This window comes from Salvelinus fontinalis, chromosome 15, assembly GCF_029448725.1.
Source record: "Salvelinus fontinalis isolate EN_2023a chromosome 15, ASM2944872v1, whole genome shotgun sequence".
Taxonomy (NCBI): domain Eukaryota; kingdom Metazoa; phylum Chordata; class Actinopteri; order Salmoniformes; family Salmonidae; genus Salvelinus; species Salvelinus fontinalis.
Window position 1 is genome coordinate 6,583,011 of NC_074679.1, and position 21,103 is coordinate 6,604,113.

At 46.2% G+C, this 21,103-nt stretch overlaps 1 protein-coding gene across 2 annotated transcripts in view; it reads left to right on the forward strand.

Moving 5' to 3' along the window:
• The window catches only part of LOC129811342 (serine/threonine-protein phosphatase 2A 56 kDa regulatory subunit gamma isoform-like), a 66,921-nt gene that overhangs the window by 989 nt on the left and 44,829 nt on the right, over nt 1-21,103 (forward strand). For both annotated transcript variants that reach the window (XM_055862561.1, XM_055862562.1), the window contains exons 2-3: nt 2,014-2,082; nt 3,966-4,119. In XM_055862561.1, the coding sequence (XP_055718536.1) occupies nt 2,014-2,082; nt 3,966-4,119 (223 nt within the window). The remainder of the gene's footprint in view (nt 1-2,013; nt 2,083-3,965; nt 4,120-21,103) is intronic.

The following is a 21,103-nucleotide window of genomic DNA, read 5'->3' on the forward strand; positions in this document are numbered from 1 at the left end:
CTGACTCTTAAAAACACCAAAAGAAAGATGCCCAGAGTCCCTGCTCATCTGCGTGAACGTGCCTTAGGCATGCTGAAAGGAGGCATGAGGACTGCAGATGTGGCCAGGGCAATAAATTGCAATGTCCGTACTGTGAGACGCCTAAGACAGTGCTACAGGGAGACAGGACGGACAGCTGATCGTCCTCATAATGGCATACCATGTATAACACCTGCACAGGATCGGTACATACGAACATCACACCTGCGGGACAGGTACAGGATGGCAACAACAACTGCCCGAGTTACACCAGGAACCCACAATCCCTTCATCAGTGCTCAGACTGTCCACAATAGGCTGAGAGGCTGGACTGAGGGCTTGTAGGCCTGTTGTAAGGCAGGTTCTCACCAGACATAACCGGCAACAACGTCACCTATGGGCACAAACCCACCATCACTGGACCAGACAGGACTGGCAAAAAGTGCTCTTCACTGACGGGTCGCGGTTTTGGTCTGGGGTCTGGGGTGGTGTGTAACAGCATCATCCGACTTAACTTGTTGTCATTGCAGGCAATCTCAATGCTGTGCGTAACAGGGAAGACATCCTACCTCATGCGGTACCCTTCCTACAGGCTCATCCTGACATGACCCTCCAGCATGACAATGCCACCAGCCAAACTGCTCGTTCTGTGTGTGATTTCCTGCAAGACAGGAATGTCAGTGTTCTGCCATGGCCAGCGAAGAGCCCGGATCTCAATCCCATTGAGCAAGTCTGGGACCTGTTGGATCGGAGGGTGAGGGCTAGGGCCATTCCTCCCTGAAATGTCCGGGAACTTGCATGTGCCTTGGTTGAAAAGTGGGGTAACATCTCACAGGAAGAACTGGCAAATCTGGTGCAGTCCATGAGGAGGAGATGCACTGCGGTACTTAGTGCAGCTGGTGGCCACACCAGATACTGACTGTTACTTTTGATTTTGACCCCCTCTTTGTTCAGGGACACATGTCTGTGGAATATAATAAGTTTAAATAAGTAAGTTTATGTCTCAGTTGTTGAATCTTATGTTCATACAAATATTTACACATGTTAAGTTTGCTGAGAATAAATGCAGTTGACAGTGCTGAGTTTAGTATTACTTGAGTAAAAGTAAAGATACCTTAATAGAAAATTACTCAAGTAAAAGTGAAAGTCACCCAGTGACATACTACTTGAGTAAAAGTATGAACGTATTTTGATCAGATGCAGTAGGGATGACCAGAGATGCTCTCTTGATAAGTGTGTGAATTGGACCATTTTCATGTCCTGCTAAGTATTCAAATGTAACGAGTACTTTTGGATTTCAGGGAAAATACATGGAGTAAAACATACATTATTTTCTTTAGGAATGCACAGGTACCCCCCAAAAAACAACTTAAGAAGTACTTGAAAGTATTTTTACTTAAGTACTTTACACCACTGCTGGTTGCCCTTATCTTGTGGCAACAGGTCACAAATTTTGCTACTGTGATGGCACAGTAGTATTTCATCCAATAGATATGGGAGTTTATCAAAATTGGATTTGTTTTCAAATTCTTTGTGGGACTGTGTAATCTGAAGGAAATATGTGTCTCCAATATGGTCATACATTGGTCAGGAAGTCAGGGAGTGCAGCTCAGTTTCCACCTCGTTTTTTTGGACAGTGTTCACATAGCCTGTCTTCTCTTGAGAGCCAGGTCTGCCGACAGCGGCCTCTCTCAATAGCAAGGCTATTTTCTGGATTTTGATAATTAGTGGGTATTGGCCTAATTCTGCTCTGCATGCATTACTTGGTGTTTTACATTGTACACTGGGGATGTTTTTGCAGAATTCTGCATGCAGAGTCTCAATTTGGTGTTTGTCCCATTTTGTGAATAATTGGTTGGTGAGTGGACCCCAGACCTCACAACCATAAAGGGCAATGTGTTCTATAACTGATTCAAGTATTTTTTGCCAGATCTATCTATCTGTCTATCTAACCTGGGCCTACTGTCACTCACACAGTTTGTCTGTCTTATGTAGGAATCTTCCAAGTCTGTGAAGTCAAGCAAACCTGGATGCAAAAATGGACATTCCAACTCTGACCATGAGGTAGGAAGCAGTCCAAGCTGTATTTTCTTAGTTTTACAACCATACTTCAAAGAAATCTAAAAAAAGTTGGAAAGTACTGATGAATACTGATGAACAATGATACTGATGAACCTTTTGAATTGAAAACAGAGTTGGACCCATCTTTGTTCTGTTCTGTTCTGTTATATTCTATCCACACCCGTCAAGTACTTATCAAGCAAGGTGAAAATCAATTGACTTTTACACTCATGTGTGAAACAAACTGCATGGATTCTTCTATTGTTTCCAAAATGGTACCCTATTGCCTATCTAGTGCACAGGGGCATATAAGGTTCTGACCAAAAGTAGTGCACTAAATAGGGAAAAGGGGCCATTTGGAACAAAGCCTCAGGGTTCCTCTGGCATGCAGAGTTCTTAGGAAACCTACTAATCAATATTAGCGTTATGCATTGTAAGTGTTTTTTAATACACTGTCAGTTGATCGACTGTTAGGTACTGACTAGAATTAGACAATCATGTCTGGATGTCTACAGTCTATCCGTATGGTCCTACAGTACGGTACTGTAGTATTTATTTAGACTTAAAACGTATGTATATCTGCTGAAACAGCATGAGGAAGCAGAGCTAAGTCACTTTACCAAGAGGCTCTTGTGCTGTATATTTACCACACCAGTGTGAACATGAATACTGATTAGAAGAGAATCGTAGCAGCAAGCGTATTGACTGTTATTACTTTTTATCTGTAGTCACAATAAAGTGATACGATATGGATAACACACAGTTGTCACTGTTACACAAATATTATTGTGCATCATATAGCATTTATTGCATAGTAATACAGATTTTTATCTGGGGTGTGTTTTGTGGTTATCACTACCTGCAAAATACACCCGGGATATTGCAGAGGGTGAGATGAGAACAACTCTGTCCACATTCATAATTTACACTTCCAGACATAACTGTTGAACCTTGAGATAATCATTCAAATTCAAGTTCATGTTTTTTGGATTATGATAAGGTAAGAAGCAGTACTAAGCCATTTTAGGTGTTTCTGAGTTCTGACGGAGGCCTTGAGGCTGAAACGTAAAGCGTAATAAAGAACGGCGATACTAGCAAGAGCAGTGTGCAGGTTTCTTATTTTTTCTCATCTTATTCAATTGTTACCGTGCACCTGCAACAAAGATTGCTCACATGTGAGAGTGCCTTTTGAATTTTTAAGCAGTATCCGTCGAAAAACCCTGTGACTAGTATAACTAGTGTTATATGTTGTTATATCTCTTCAGTCATGATGGCTGATGTGCTATACTTCATGAGAATGTCCATCGCCGCCCCACAAGGCTTTACAGCTGCATTTCACCCAATCAAAGTTGTAATGGAGATTATTGGGAAACATATGCTCTCATTTAACAAAGGAACAATATGAGGTAGGTTTTCCAGATGACCTTGTCAATGTTAACAAGACAGAAGACAGACCGGCAGAAGACAGACCGGCAGAAGACAGACCGGCAGAAGACAGACCGACAGACCGACAGAACGACAGACCGACAGAAAGACAGACAGACAGACAGCCACTATCACTGCCTGTACAGCTCTATCAGTTATCTGTCTCTGTGGGACTCCATTACACACCCTGTGTCAACAGAGACAGTACACACACACACACACACACACACACACACACACACACACACACACACATATACACACACATACAGCGCCTCTGATCAGGTTCCCTCCCAGGGAAACATCTGATTTGGAGGAGGAACATGACCCTTAACCACAACACATCATCACTGACTCCTCCCTGTGGAAACAATTTGGGTAATTGTGATCCCTGGCTTCCTTGGGCAGGAAACTGCTGGCCAGTAACGGGAACCCTCGCTTTGCGACTCTTGTTTCCACAGGGTTCGAATAAGAAGAGCGCGCAGCCGCCCAACACCCAGTTGCTGAGGGTGAAACCTGGCTCAAACTCAGCAGTCAAGAGGGAGCGGAGGCTGAGTGCGTCTGTCTTCCCCATCAGCACCAATAGGAAGCTGCAGACGCTGCCTGCTATTAAAGGTACACTTGAGATGCACATATACAGTACACGTGACAGACTCGGGTGGTTCAAACTCAAGTCTCCGAGTTAACAAGACTGTGTTAGCCCACTGAGCTAAAGCCTAGGTATTAGCTTATGGAGCCAATGTAAGTCTTCAGCTCTCAGGCAAGGTTACTTATCACAAGAGTGTGGTTCCAAACAAACACTGTCTCTCACTTCCAATATGGCCTCAAAGATGAAGTTTTAGAGTCGGATTAGGACAAGAAGTTAAAGTGACTCCTCTTAAATATTCACTGTTCTCAGTTTATCATTGTACAGTTCAGTTCAATATGTATCAAGGGCTCACACATTCTGTGTTTACCGGTAATCACATGCATGACATTAGCTTAACACCGTTAGTTCTGACCTATTAGGTGCAGGGGAGGTTATATTAACAATTCATAGGCTCCTAGGATTCTCATAACCAGCTTTTTAACCTTCAGGACTTAGCGTGCTACATTATTTAGACCATAGCGGATGGCAGTTCATGTCTATCTCCAATGCTAATCATCTGCACTCAACTGTATCTCAAGTCTTATCTTGAAGAAACAGATAGTCCCCTAGAGAGGGACTGCACATCATGTCTAGGGTAACAGTGATTCAAATGGAGTCTTGAGACAAAGATCGGTCATTAGTGGGATTGGTGCCACTATGGAATCGGCACAGTTAAGGTAAGAGTGTTGACCCTGGTTGCTTCTGTGGATCACTCTAGATGGGTCTGTTAGATGACTGGATGTAATATAATCTTGAAATCTTCACTGCAGGTAGATTGTATATTTTAATATTCAATAAAATGAAACAAATGACAAAATAGAGTACTGATCTAGGATCAGCTGCCCCCTTGTTTATTCGTTAATATCAGTTTTGCCATTCAGATCATATCTCAGCACACATATGGGCCCTGGGCCTATATCCACAAAGTGTCTCAGAGTAGGAGTGCTGATCTTGGACCAGTTTAGCTTTTTTAGATAAAAATGAATAGATCCGCAATCCTACTCTGAGATGCTTTCGGTATAGGGTCCTGTACTGCTTCTTGGAAATAATTATCCTGAGAAATAGACTCTCTGCAAATCTAGATAAAAATCCTTTATTTCCACTGTTTTGTTTCCCTTTATTGGTTTTTAAAATGTTAAATAATTTATGTATAGGTTGTTATGAGGGAATAGCTGTGTAATTTTCACACCATAGTAATATTTGAGGGAGCAGAGTGACATGATGCACCATTCGGCATGCTGCCCACCAACAGTGATTGAAAGCACTGACTGATTGATTCTATACAGATACTTGGCAGTTGTTGTTTGGACATACCTGTGTGATGTACTCGATGAGATATAGTGGGTTGAGGTTTACACCTTTACAGTAATCATTCATGACTCGTTTGTTTACACATAGCATTACAGACAAGATCTGTTGCTTTCAGAAAAGTATCCCCATTGGGGCCAAAAAAATGGTTATACCAATGTTGTTTCCAAGTCATTTCAGACCAAAAAGTATATGTGATGACATTGAATGGTAAACTGATTGGATTTGCAAGAAGTCATCAACGTAAGGGAATCTTTTTTTACATCTGAGCCCTGTGGGTCTTTCTTCTTACCCGCAGAAGAAAGACATTGATTGGTTGAAAGACTGATTGATTGACAACGAAGAACCACTACTTTTCTATAGAGGAATTATGTTCAACCAGGCACGTTCAAAGCTTAAACAGTGCTTAAACCATGTTTAAACAGTGCTTGGTTCTGTGCCAATATCCACACAATAGCATACTACATAGAATGCAGTGTATTGGCATTGCATTCCAAGTTGTAGCCAATGCTAGTATGGATATCAGAGCACCACATGTTTTGTCCCCCCAGACCACAAACACAACTCTCCTTCCTACTGATCCAACATTACTAGCATATCTTACTACTTACAGAGAAGCAGTGTATTGGCCGTGCATTCTACACTTAGATGCCAGTATGGATATTATTTTTCTCTACCAGACAACACAAAGGCATTTGGTGTTGTCCTTGGTTTGTTTTGCAGTAACCACTAAGCGAAGGTGGGAGCAACCGGAGCATGTCTGAGCAAGCCAAACCTTTTAATGTCATCACACAAATCACACCTGACATGTTTAAGGACTGCACTGTGGCTGTACAGGACTATTACCCCCCCCCCCCCCCCCCCCCCCCCCATCACTATGTATTGTTGACAGTCCACTATTCCCTGGCAAATAACTCCTCATTTATATGTATGTCATTAGCTATCTGCTAACTAACCGCATCTAATAGGCGAGCAGGAAGCTTCTCTCAAAACATTTGAATACCTACATACCTGCAAATGTAAAGATAAAGTATGTCAGACTACAATGGTTTATGTGTTCTTACTTGTTACAGTACATTCACCCACTTGGCAGGCACCAGTAACCCCACTAAATGGATAGGCGTCATAAATCTCTAAATGTTATGCACCTGTGTCGGACGACTTAGAAGTCATATAAACATTTGGAAGCTGCAATCGGGAGACTTGGATGAATGGTAAATGGATTTGGGCATTTGTGGTGGCAGAGTTAGTCAGGTGCCTATTTTTAAAGGCTTGTCCTAAAATTAATCTTTAATGCTCCAGGCCTTTGGTGTAGATTGAAATGTACATACGCATTAGGAAAGACACCTTGAGAAATATGGAACAAGATGGTATTCTGTTGGTCTATACCGTCTCATGAGTTTCCCTATTGGAGAGGATTCTCTTATGGTGGTAGAATATCAGCCAATCAGGACTGGGGTCAATTCCATTTGGATTTATTTTAATTCAATTCTTCTTAGTTAAATTTCTGAAATGTCAGTTTACTTCCTGAATTGACTGAACAGCAATGGAATTGACCCCAACCCAGTTTCCAAAAGAGCTCACACTCTGTACTGTGTTTCCTCTATTGTAGCAGGTAGACTGCCCTCCTCTATTGTGGCAGGTAGACTGCCCTCTTCTATTGTAGCAGGTAGGCTGCCCTCCTCTATTGTAGCAGGTAGGCTGCCCTCCTCTATTGCGGCAGGTAGGCTGCCCTCCTCTATTGCGGCAGGTAGGCTGCCCTCCTCTATTGCGGCAGGTAGGCTGCCCTCCTCTATTGCGGCAGGTAGGCTGCCCTCCTCTATTGTAGCAGGTAGGCTGACCTCCTCTATTGTAGCAGGTAGGCTGCCCTCCTCTATTGCGGCAGGTAGGCTGCCCTCCTCTATTGTAGCAGGTAGGCTGCCCTCCTCTATTGCGGCAGGTAGGCTGACCTCCTCTATTGCGGCAGGTAGACTGACCTCCTCTATTGCGGCAGGTAGGCTGACCTCCTCTATTGTAGCAGGTAGGCTGCCCTCCTCTATTGCGGCAGGTAGGCTGACCTCCTCTATTGCGGCAGGTAGGCTGACCTCCTCTATTGTAGCAGGTAGGCTGACCTCCTCTATTGCGGCAGGTAGGCTGACCTCCTCTATTGTAGCAGGTAGGCTGACCTCCTCTATTGCGGCAGGTAGGCTGACCTCCTCTATTGCGGCAGGTAGGCTGCCCTCCTCTATTGCGGCAGGTAGGCTGCCCTCCTCTATTGCAGCAGGTAGGCTGCCCTCCTCTATTGCGGCAGGTAGGCTGACCTCCTCTATTGCGGCAGGTAGGCTGACCTCCTCTATTGCGGCAGGTAGGCTGACCTCCTCTATTGTAGCAGGTAGGCTGCCCTCCTCTATTGCGGCAGGTAGGCTGACCTCCTCTATTGCGGCAGGTAGGCTGACCTCCTCTATTGTAGCAGGTAGGCTGACCTCCTCTATTGCGGCAGGTAGGCTGACCTCCTCTATTGCAGCAGGTAGGCTGACCTCCTCTATTCTGGCAGGAGGCTGGAGAAATTCGGCTTGTCACCAAAAGCACTCACAAACTTCTACAGATGCACAATCGAGAGCATCCTGTCGGGCTGTATCACCGCCTGGTACGGCAACTGCTCGCCCACAACCGTAAGGCTCTCCAGAGGGTAGTGAGGTCTGCACAACGCATCACCGGGGGCAAACTACCTGCCCTCCAGGACACCTACACCACCCGATGTCACAGGAAGGCCATAAAGATCATCAAGGACAACAACCACCCGAGCCACTGCCTGTTCACCCCACTATCATCCAGAAGGCGAGGTCAGTACAGGTGCATCAAAGCAGGGACCAAGAGACTGAAAAACAGCTTCTATCTCAAGGCCATCAGACTGTTAAACAGCCACCACTAACATCGAGTGTCTGCTGCCAACATACTGACTCAACTCCAGCTCACTTTAATAATGGAATTGATGGAAATTTATCAAAAATGTATCACTAGCCACTTTAAACAATGCCACTTAATATAATGTATATGTATATACTGTACTCTATATCATCTACTGCATCTTGCCATCTTTATGTAATACCTGTATCACTAGCCACTTTAAACTATGCACTTTTATGTTTACATACCCTACATTACTCATCTCATATGTATATACTGTACTCGATACCATCTACTGCATCTTGCCTATGCCGTTCTGTACCATGACTCATTCATATATCTTTATGTACATATTCTTTATCCCTTTACACTTGTGTGTATAAGGTAGTAGTTGTGGAATTGTTAGGTTAGATTACACGTTGGTTATTACTGCATTGTCGGAACTAGAAGCACAAGCATTTCGCTACACTCGCATTAACATCTGCTAACCATGTGTATGTGACAAATACAATTTGATTTGAGGTAGGCTGACCTCCTCTATTGTAGCAGGTAGGCTGCCCTCCTCTATTGCAGCAGGCAGGCTGCCCTCTTCTATTGCAGCAGGTAGGCTGCCCTCCTCTATTGTGCAGATAGGCTGCCCTCCTCTATTGTAGCAGGGATGCTGCCCTCCTCTATTGTGCAGATAGGCTGCCCTCCTCTATTGTAGCAGGTAGGCTGCCCTCCTCTATTGTGCAGGTAGGCTGCCCTCCTCTATTGTGCAGATAGGCTGCCCTCCTCTATTCTAGCAGGTAGGCTGCCCTCCTCTATTGCAGCAGGTAGGCAGCCCTCCTCTATTGTAGCAGATAGGCTGCCCTCCTCTATTGTAGCAGATAGGCTGCCCTCCTCTATTGTAGCAGGTAGGCTGCCCTCCTCTATTGTAGCAGATAGGCTGCCCTCCTCTATTGTAGCAGATAGGCTGCCCTCCTCTATTGTAGCAGATAGGCTGCCCTCCTCTATTGTAGCAGGTAGGCTGCCCTCCTCTATTGCAGCAGGTAGGCAGCCCTCCTCTATTGTAGCAGGTAGGCTGCCCTCCTCTATTGTAGCAGGTAGGCTGCCCTCCTCTATTGTAGCAGGTAGGCTGCCCTCCTCTATTGTAGCAGGTAGGCAGCCCTCCTCTATTGTAGCAGGTAGGCTGCCCTCCTCTATTGTAGCAGGTAGGCTGCCCTCCTCTATTGTAGAAGGTAGGCTGCCCTCCTCTATTGCAGCAGGTAGGCTGCCCTCCTCTATTGCAGCAAGTAGGCTGCCCTCCTCTATTGCAGCAGGTAGGCTGCCCTCCTCTATTGTGCAGATAGGCTGCCCTCCTCTATTGTAGCAGGTAGGCTGCCCTCCTCTATTGCAGCAGGTAGGCTGCCCTCCTCTATTGTGCAGATAGGCTGCCCTCTTCTATTGTAGCAGGTAGGCTGCCCTCCTCTATTGTGCAGATAGGCTGCCCTCCTCTATTGTAGCAGGTAGGCTGCCCTCCTCTATTGTAGCAGGTAGGCTGCCCTCCTCTATTGCAGCAGGTAGGCTGCCCTCCTCTATTGCAGCAGATAGGCTGCCCTCCTCTATTGTAGCAGGTAGGCTGCCCTCCTCTATTGTAGCAGGTAGGCAGCCCTCCTCTATTGTAGCAGGTAGGCAGCCCTCCTCTATTGTAGCAGGTAGGCTGCTCTCCTCTATTGTAGCAGGTAGGCTGCCCTCCTCTATTGTAGCAGGTAGGCTGCCCTCATCTATTGTAGCAGGTAGGCAGCCCTCCTCTATTGTAGCAGGTAGGCTGCCCTCCTCTATTGTAGCAGGTAGGCTGCCCTCCTCTATTGCAGCAGGTAGGCTGCCCTCTTCTATTGCGGCAGGTAGGCTGCCCTCCTCTATTGTAGCAGGTAGGCTGCCCTCCTCTATTGTAGCAGGGATGCTGCCCTCCTCTATTGCAGCAGGTAGGCTGCCCTCCTCTATTGTGCAGATAGGCTGCCCTCCTCTATTGTGCAGATGGGCTGCCCTCCTCTATTGTAGCAGTTAGGCTGCCCTCCTCTATTGCAGCAGGTAGGCTGCCCTCCTCTATTGCAGCAGATAGGCTGCCCTCCTCTATTGTAGCAGGTAGGCTGCCCTCCTCTATTGTAGCAGGTAGGCAGCCCTCCTCTATTGTAGCAGGTAGGCAGCCCTCCTCTATTGTAGCAGGTAGGCTGCTCTCCTCTATTGTAGCAGGTAGGCTGCCCTCCTCTATTGTAGCAGGTAGGCTGCCCTCATCTATTGTAGCAGGTAGGCAGCCCTCCTCTATTGTAGCAGGTAGGCTGCCCTCCTCTATTGTAGCAGGTAGGCTGCCCTCCTCTATTGCAGCAGGTAGGCTGCCCTCTTCTATTGCGGCAGGTAGGCTGCCCTCCTCTATTGCAGCAGGTAGGCTGCCCTCCTCTATTGCAGCAGATAGGCTGCCCTCCTCTATTGTAGCAGGTAGGCTGCCCTCCTCTATTGTGCAGATAGGCTGCCCTCCTCTATTGCAGCAGGTAGGCTGCCCTCCTCTATTGCAGCAGGTAGGCTGCCCTCCTCTATTGTGCAGATAGGCTGCCCTCCTCTATTGTAGCAGGTAGGCAGCCCTCCTCTATTGTAGCAGGTAGGCTGCCCTCCTCTATTGTAGCAGGTAGGCTGCCCTCCTCTATTGTAGCAGGTAGGCTGCCCTCCTCTATTGTAGCAGGTAGGCTGCCCTCCTCTATTGTAGCAGGTAGGCAGCCCTCCTCTATTGTAGCAGGTAGGCTGCCCTCCTCTATTGTAGCAGGTAGGCTGCCCTCCTCTATTGCAGCAGGTAGGCTGCCCTCCTCTATTGTGCAGATAGGCTGCCCTCCTCTATTGTGCAGATAGGCTGCCCTCCTCTATTGTAGCAGGTAGGCTGCCCTCCTCTATTGTAGCAGGTAGGCTGCCCTCTTCTATTGCAGCAGGTAGGCTGCCCTCCTCTATTGTATCAGGGATGCTGCCCTCTTCTATTGCAGCAGGTAGGCTGCCCTCCTCTATTGCAGCAGATAGGCTGCCCTCCTCTATTGTAGCAGGTAGGCTGCCCTCCTCTATTGTGCAGATAGGCTGCCCTCCTCTATTGTAGCAGGTAGGCTGCCCTCCTCTATTGTAGCAGGTAGGCTGCCCTCCTCTATTGCAGCAGGTAGGCTGCCCTCCTCTATTGTGCAGATAGGCTGCCCTCCTCTATTGTAGCAGGTAGGCTGCCCTCCTCTATTGTAGCAGGTAGGCAGCCCTCCTCTATTGTAGCAGGTAGGCTGCCCTCCTCTATTGTAGCAGGTAGGCTGCCCTCCTCTATTGTAGCAGGTAGGCTGCCCTCCTCTATTGTAGCAGGTAGGCAGCCCTCCTCTATTGTAGCAGGTAGGCTGCCCTCCTCTATTGTAGCAGGTAGGCTGCCCTCCTCTATTGCAGCAGGTAGGCTGCCCTCCTCTATTGCAGCAAGTAGGCTGCCCTCCTCTATTGCAGCAGGTAGGCTGCCCTCCTCTATTGTGCAGATAGGCTGCCCTCCTCTATTGTAGCAGGTAGGCTGCCCTCCTCTATTGTGCAGATAGGCTGCCCTCCTCTATTGTAGCAGGTAGGCTGCCCTCCTCTATTGTGCAGATAGGCTGCCCTCCTCTATTGTAGCAGGTAGGCTGCCCTCCTCTATTGCAGCAGGTAGGCTGCCCTCCTCTATTTTGCAGATAGGCTGCCCTCCTCTATTGTAGCAGGTAGGCTGCCCTCCTCTATTGTAGCAGGTAGGCAGCCCTCCTCTATTGTAGCAGGTAGGCTGCTCTCCTCTATTGTAGCAGGTAGGCTGCCCTCCTCTATTGTAGCAGGTAGGCTGCCCTCATCTATTGCAGCAGGTAGGCAGCCCTCCTCTATTGCGGCAGGTAGGCTGCCCTCCTCTATTGCGGCAGGTAGGCTGCCCTCCTCTATTGCGGCAGGTAGGCTGCCCTCCTCTATTGCGGCAGGTAGGCTGCCCTCTTCTATTGCGGCAGGTAGGCTGCCCTCCTCTATTGTGGCAGGTAGGCTGCCCTCCTCTATTGTAGCAGGTAGGCTGCCCTCCTCTATTGTAGCAGGTAGGCTGCCCTCCTCTATTGTAGCAGGTAGGCTGCCCTCCTCTATTGTAGCAGGTAGGCTGCCCTCCTCTATTGTAGCAGGTAGGCTGCCCTCCTCTATTGTAGCAGGTAGGCTGCCCTCCTCTATTGTAGCAGGTAGGCTGCCCTCCTCTATTGTAGCAGGGATGCTGCCCTCCTCTATTGCAGCAGGTAGGCTGCCCTCCTCTATTGTGCAGATAGGCTGCCCTCCTCTATTGTAGCAGGTAGGCTGCCCTCCTCTATTGTAGCAGGTAGGCTGCCCTCCTCTATTGTAGCAGGTAGGCTGCCCTCTTCTATTGCAGCAGGTAGGCTGCCCTCCTCTATTGTATCAGGGATGCTGCCCTCTTCTATTGCAGCAGGTAGGCTGCCCTCCTCTATTGCAGCAGGTAGGCTGCCCTCCTCTATTGTAGCAGGTAGGCTGCCCTCCTCTATTGCAGCAGGTAGGCTGCTCTCCTCTATTGTAGCAGGTAGGCTGCCCTCCTCTATTGCAGCAGGTAGGCTGCCCTCCTCTATTGCAGCAGGTAGGCTGCCCTCCTCTATTGCAGCAGGTAGGCTGCTCTCCTCTATTGTAGCAGGTAGGCTGCCCTCCTCTATTGTAGCAGGTAGGCTGCCCTCATCTATTGTAGCAGGTAGGCAGCCCTCCTCTATTGCGGCAGGTAGGCTGCCCTCCTCTATTGCAGCAGGTAGGCTGCCCTCCTCTATTGCAGCAGGTAGGCTGCCCTCCTCTATTGCGGCAGGTAGGCTGCCCTCTTCTATTGCGGCAGGTAGGCTGCCCTCCTCTATTGTAGCAGGTAGGCTGCCCTCCTCTATTGTAGCAGGTAGGCTGCCCTCCTCTATTGTAGCAGGTAGGCTGCCCTCCTCTATTGTAGCAGGTAGGCTGCCCTCCTCTATTGTAGCAGGTAGGCTGCCCTCCTCTATTGTAGCAGGTAGGCTGCCCTCCTCTATTGTAGCAGGTAGGCTGCCCTCCTCTATTGTAGCAGGGATGCTGCCCTCCTCTATTGTAGCAGGGATGCTGCCCTCCTCTATTGCAGCAGGTAGGCTGCCCTCCTCTATTGTGCAGATAGGCTGCCCTCCTCTATTGTAGCAGGTAGGCTGCCCTCCTCTATTGTAGCAGGTAGGCTGCCCTCTTCTATTGCAGCAGGTAGGCTGCCCTCCTCTATTGTATCAGGGATGCTGCCCTCTTCTATTGCAGCAGGTAGGCTGCCCTCCTCTATTGCAGCAGGTAGGCTGCCCTCATCTATTGTAGCAGGGATGCTGCCCTCCTCTATTGTAGCAGGGATGCTGCCCTCCTCTATTGCAGCAGGGAGGCTGCCCTCCTCTATTGTAGCAGGTAGGCTGCCCTCATCTATTGCGGAAGGTAGGCTGCCCTCCTTTAATAACCTTAAGCCTGGCTCGTAGAGTATGATTAGAAAGAGGTGCAGACCGTTAAGTTCTCTGTCTTCAGAGATCCATGTGATCCGCAATTATGCTAATTGTCGTTACTCAGCCCTATTCTTGCCATTGCAGCGCTGCAATCTATGGGTTTTGATTGACAGGTGTATTATTACTTGGCCGCTCATGAAAGGTCAGCACTTTAACCTTTTTGGCATGAGAAAACACAGTCCATAAAAACACATCGGACTGTCTTTTCCAGATCAGAAGCAAACAAGACAACACACTGAAAGCAGGTTGAGGAGGAAAAGTGTTGATATACTGAAACAAGGGCGTGATGGAGGCTGAAACAAGGACGTGATGGAGGCTGAAACAAGGACGTGATGGAGGCTGAAACAAGGACTTGATGGAGGCTGAAACAAGGACGTGATGGAGGCTGAAACAAGGACGTGATGGAGGCTGAAACAAGGACGTGATGGAGGCTGAAACAAGGACGTGATGGAGGCTGAAACAAGGACGTGATGGAGAATGAAACAAGGACGTGATGGAGACTGAAACAAGGACGTGATGGAGGCTGAAACAAGGACGTGATGGAGGCTGAAACAAGGACGTGATGGAGACTGAAACAAGGACAACAACAATTTACTCTTGTCTAGTTACCCTCTCCATCTTCAATTGTCAGTTGGCATTTAATGCCCTGCATGTGACTTTTCTGCTACTTGGCTTAAAACTGAAGTTTACCCACTCCTCTTTTCACTTGTGTAGAGAAGACAATATTTTTTGTGCAGACTTAATAGGGTTTTCTAAACCATATCACGTACCTACAAATAGTTTCCATATTTCATAAGTTATTATTCACTGTCAAACTGTCCTGATGATAACACTTCTGACAGCAGAGCTACATAAAATTGTCAAAGACTCCAGCCACCCATGTCATAGACTGTTATCTCTGCTACTGCATGGCAAGCAGTACCAATGCACCAAATCTGGAACCAACAGGACCCTGAACAGCTTCTTCCCCAAGCTGTAAGACTGCTAAATAGTTAACAAATAGCTACCAGGAATATCTGCAAATACACTTTTTGCACGAATCGCTTTTGACTCATCAGATACGCTGTTACTGTTTATTATCTATCCCGTTGCCAAAGCAGCAGCTACTCTTCCTGGGGTCCAGCAAAATTAAGGCAGTTTATACAATTGTGTGCCCTCAGGCCCCTACTCCACCACTACCACATATCTACAGTAGTGTGTGCGTGTGCGCACGTCTGTGCCAATGTTTATGTTGCTTCACATTCCCCGCTGTTCCATAAGATTTTTTTTTTTATCTGTTTTTTAAATCTAATTTTACTGCTTGCGTCAGTTACCCGATGTGGAATAGAGTTCCATGTAGTCATGGCTCTATGTAGTACTCTTTGCCTTCCATAGTCTGTTCTGGACTTGGGGATTGTGAAGAGACCTCTTGTGGCATGTCTTGTGGGGTATGCATGGGTGTCCGAGCTTTGTGCCAGTAGTTTAGACTGACAGCTCGGTGCATTCAACATGTCAATACCTCTCATAAATATAAGCAGTGATGAAGTCAATCGCTCCTCCACGTTCAGGCAGGAGAGATTGACATGCATATTATTAATATTAGCTCTCTGTGTACATCCAAGGGCCAGACATGCTGCCCTGTTCTGAGCCAAATGCAATTTTCCTAAGTCCTTTTTTGTGGCACCTGACCACACGACTGAACAGTAGTCAAGGTGCGACAAAACTAGGGCCTGTAGGACCTGCCTTGTTGATAGTATTGTTAAGAAGGCAGAGCATCGCTTTATTATAGACAGACTTCTCTCCATCTTAGCTACTACTGCATCAATATGTTTTGACCATGACAGTTTACAATCTAGTGTTGCTCCAAGCCATTTAGTCATCTGACCTTGCTCAATTTCCACATTATTCATTTCAAGATTTAGTTGAGGTTTAGTGAGTGTTTTGTTCAAAATACAATGCTTTTAGTTTTAGAATTATTTATGGCTAACTTATTCCTTGCCACCCACTCTGAAACGAACTGCAGCTCTTTGTTGAGTGTTGCAGTAATTTCAGCCGCTGTAGTAGCTGACGTGTATAGTGTTGAGTCATTCGCATACATAGACACTCTGGCTTTACTCAAAGTCAGTGGTATGTCGTTAGTAAAAATTCCTGATTCTGATTCTTGATTCTAACTGGATTATATTTGATAGGGTTCCATTAAAGAACACCCTCTGTGTTCTGTTAGACAAGTAATTCTTTATCCACATTATAGCAGGGGGTGTAAAGCCATAACACATACATTTTTCCAGCAGCAGACTATGATCAATAATGTCAAAAGCTGCACTGAAGTCTAACAAGACAGCCCCCACAATCATTTTATCATCAATTTATCTCAGCCAATCATCAGTAATTTGTGTAAGTGCTGTGCTTGTTGAGTGTCCTTCCCTATAAGCGTGCTGAAATTCTGTTGTCAATTTGTTTACTGTAAAATAGCATTGTATCTCGTTAAACACTATTTTTTCCAGTGTAAAGGTTGTCGCTCTCCTCATCCTCGGATGAGGTGAGGAGAGAAGGATCTTCAGACCAAAACGCAGCATTTGGGAAATAAGCCATCTTTATTATGAATACGATGGCAACACGAAACAAAACACTTTCAAAACTACAAAACAAGAAAACGACGTTGACGAAACCTGAACATAAACTTACATAACTAAACATAAACTTACGTACAGGAAACAGACGACATCGAAACGAAACAAACAAACGCTACAGTCCCGTGTGGCACGAACATACATACTGACACAGGAGACAATCACCCACAAACAAACAGTGAGAACGCCCTACCTAAATATGACTCTTAATTAGAGGAAAACGCAAACCACCTGCCTCTAATCAAGAGCCATACCAGGCAACCCAAAACCAACATAGAAACAGATAACATAGACTGCCCACCCAAAACACATGCCCTGACCATAAACACATAAAAACAACATAAAACAGGTCAGGACCGTTACATCCAGAAGTTTACTAAGGGTTGGTAACAGGCTGATTGGTTGGCTATTTGAGCCAGTGAAGGGGGCTTTACTATTCTTGGGTAGCGGAATAACTTTAGCTTCCCTCCAGGCCTGAGGGCACACACTCTCTAGTAGGCTTAAATTGAAGATGTGGCAAATAGGAGTGGCAATATTGTCTGCTATCATCCTCGGTAATTTTCCATCTAGATTGTCAGACCCCAGTGGCTTGTCATTGTTGATAGACAACAATCATTTTTCACCTCTTCCACACTGACTTTACGGAATTCATAAGTACAATTCTTGTCTTTCATAATTTGGTCCGATGTGTAGTGTCAGGGTTTGTAACTGGCATGTCATCCCCAAGTTTGCGTATCTTGCCAATGAAAAAGTAATTAAAGTAGTTTGCAATATCGGTGGGCTTTGTGATGAATGAGCCATCTGATTCATTGAATGAAGGGGCCGAGTTGGCTTTTTTCCCCAAAATTTCATTTAAGGTGCCCCAAAGCTGTGTATTATCATTCTTTATATAATTTATCTTTGTTTCATAGTGTAGTTTCATTTTCTTTAGTTTAGTCACATGATTTCTTAATTTGCAGTACGTTTGTCAATCAGTTGGGCTGCCAGACTTAATTGCCATACCTTTTGCCACATCCCTCTCAACCATACAATTTTTAAATTCCTCATCAATCCAAGGGGATGTAAGTTTTTACAGTCATTTTCTAAATGTCTGCGTGCTTATTAATAACTGGAATAAGTCATTTCATAAATGCGCCAAGTGCAGTGTCTGGTTGCTCCTCATTACACACCACAGACCAGCAAATATTCTTTACATAATCAACATATGAATCACTACAAAACTTATTGTATGACCTCTTATACACTATATTAGGCCCAGCCTCTGGAACTTTGGTTTTCCTAGATATGGCTATTATATTGTGATCACAACATCCTATGGATTTGGATATGGCTTTAAAGCAAATATCTGCAGTGTCAGTAAAAAATGTGATCAATACATGTTGATGATTTAATTCCTGTGCTGTTTGTAACTACCCTGGTAGGTTGACTGACAACCTGATCCAGGTTGTAGGCACTGGTTCGGGTTTGAAGTTTTTTCCTGAGTGGGCAGCTTGATGATAGCCAGTCAATATTTAAATCACCCAGAAAATATATTTCTCTGTTGATATCACATACATTATCAAGCATTTCACACACATTATCCAGATACTGACTGTTAGCACTTGGTGGTCTATAGCAGCTCCCAATAAGAATGGGCTTTAAGTGAGGCAGAGGAACCTGTAGCCATATTACTTCAATAGTATTTAACATGCTTTACATGAATGTGGTTCTGAATATAGACCGCAACACCGCCTCTGTTGGCATTTCTGTCTTTTCATTAGATATATTATAACCATGTATTGCTACTAGAGGTCGACCGATTAATCGGAATGGCTGATTAATTAGGGCCGATTTTCAAGTTTTCATAACAATCAGAAATCTGTATTTTTGAACACCGATTTTGCAGATTTTTTAAATTTTAAAATGTAATTACATTTTTTACACCTTTATTTAACTAGGCAAGTCAGTTAAGAACACATTCTTATTTTCAATGACAGCCTAGGAACAGTGGGTTAACTGCCTTGTTCAGGGACAGATTTTGAACCTTGTCAGCTCGGAGATTCAATCTTGCAACCTTATGGTTAACTAGTCCAACGCTCTAACCACCTGCTTCACGAGGAGCCTGCCTGTTACGCGAATGCAGTAAGAAGCCAAGGTAAGTTGCTAGCTAGCAATAAACTTATCTTTATAAAAACAATCAATCAATCATAATCACTCGTTATAACTACACATGGTTGATGATATTACTAGTTTATCTAGCGTGTCCTGCGTTGCATATAATCGATGCGGTGCGCATTCGCGAAAAAGGACTGTCATTGCTCCAACGTGTACCTAACCATAAACATCAATGCCTTTCTTAAAATCAATACACAGAAGTATATATTTTTAAACCTGCATATTTAGTTAAAAGAAATCCAGGTTAGCAGGCAATATTAACCAGGTGAAATTGTGTCACTTCTCTTGCGTTCATTGCACGCAGAGTCAGGGTATATGCAACCGTTTGGCCTGCTTAATTTGCCCGAATTTGACGTAATTCTGAAATAACATTGAAGGTTGTGCAATGTAACAGGAATATTTAGATTTATGGATGCCACCCGTTAGATAAAATACGGAACGGTTCCGTATTTCACTGAAAGAATAAACATTTTGTTTTCGAGATGATAGTTTACGGATTCGACCATATTAATGACCTACGCTCGTATTTCTGTGTGTTATTATGTTATAATTAAGTCTATGATTTGGTAGGGCAGTCTGACTGAGCGATGGTAGGCACCAGCAAGCTCGTAAGCATTTATTCAAACAGCACTTTCGTGCATTTTGCCAGCAGCTCTTCGCAATGCTTCAAGCATTGTGCTGTTTATGACTTCAAGCCTATCAACTCCCGAGATTAGGCTGGTGTAAACGATGTGAAATGGCTAGCTAGTTAGCGGGGTGCGCGTTAATAGCGTTTCAAACGTCACTCGCCCTGACACTTGGAGTAGTTGTTCCCCTTGCTCTACATGGGTAACGCTGCTTCGAGGGTGGCTGTTGTCGATGTGTTCCTGGTTCGAGCCCAGGTAGGAGCGAGGAGAGGGATGGAAGCTATACTGTTACATTGGCAATACTAAAGTGCCTATAAGAACATCCAATAGTCAAAGGTATATGAAATACAAATCGTAGAGAGAGAAATAGTTCTATAATTCCTATAATAACTACAACCCAAAACTTCTTACCTGGGAATATTGAAGACTCATGTTAAAAGGAACCACCAGCTTTCATATGTTCTGAGCAAGGAACTGAAACGTTAGCTTTCTTACATGGTACATATTGCACTTTTACTTTCTTCTCCAACACTTTGTTTTTGCATTATTTAAACCAAATTGAAGATGTTTCATTATTTATTTGAGGCTAAATTGATTTTATTGATGCCACGTTCTTTCAAAATCGAACCCAGAAGCAGACCAGGACAAGGAGCGTAGGAAGAAGGTGTGTATTTATTTACAAGTAAATGTGAATGGGTAGATATATCCAGATGGCGTAGTGGGCAGCGGTGGTGAATTGATGGGAGGAAATAGGTGAATCCAATGGAGTAGCGGAATCCTCCATCGACCAGGCGGGAATGGGGTGAATGATCCGGGTGAGTAATGTTCATGGCTAACGATCCGGCAGGGAATGGATGTCAGGTCAGAGCTTTTGAAGGGGAGAGGTGATGATCAGGACAGGTGTGCAGATTACAGATGGGATACAGGTGCGGGTGAACATCAATCTCCCAACAAGCTAATTCGCCCGGCAACTAGACAGGGTGCGTTCCAGGACACCGGAAACACACTCCAGGACAGAAACACAGGCAAACACAGACTCAGGAAGCGGGATTCGTGACAGTACCCCCCCTCCGACGAACGCCACCGGGCGGACTACCTGGAGCGCCAGGGTGGAGGCGGTAGAAGTCACGAAGCAGGTCGTCATCAAGGATCTGACACCGAGGAATCCAACTCCTCTCCTCTGGACCATATCCTTCCCAATCCACTAAATACTGGTACCCTCGACCCCGCCGTCTGGAGTCCATGATGCGGCGCACCGTGTAGACAGGACCACCTCCGATCATCCGAGGAGGAGGAGGACGAGGAGGAGGGGGCAACAGAGGACTGAGGAGAACCGGCTTGAGGCAGGAGACATGAAAGGTGGGATGTACTCTTAGTGTAGCAGGCAACTTGAGTCGGACCACAACAGGATTAATGATCTTCTCCACTACAAACGGACCAATGAACTTCGGTGACAGTTTCCTCGACTCAGTCCGTAGAGGAAGATCCCGTGTAGCCAACCAAACCCTATCTCCGACGGTATAAGCGGGGGCAGGAATACGGCGACGATTCGCCTGGATCTGATACCGGTCCGAAACCTTAAGGAGGGCCTTCCTGGCCCGATGCCAGGTGCGGTGGCAACGACGAATGTGGGTCTGGACAGAAGGAACGGAGAGATCCCGCTCCTGAGAAGGAAACAAGGGAGGTTGGTAACCGTACAGGCACTGGAAGGGAGACATCCCAGTGGCAGATGAAGGGAGAGTATTATGAGCATACTCGACCCAGGGTAATTGAGAGGACCAAGAGGTGGGATCAGAGGAAACAAGACAGCGCAGCGTGGACTCCATCTTCTGGTTGGCTCTCTCCGCTTGACCATTAGATTGGGGGTGAAATCCAGATGTG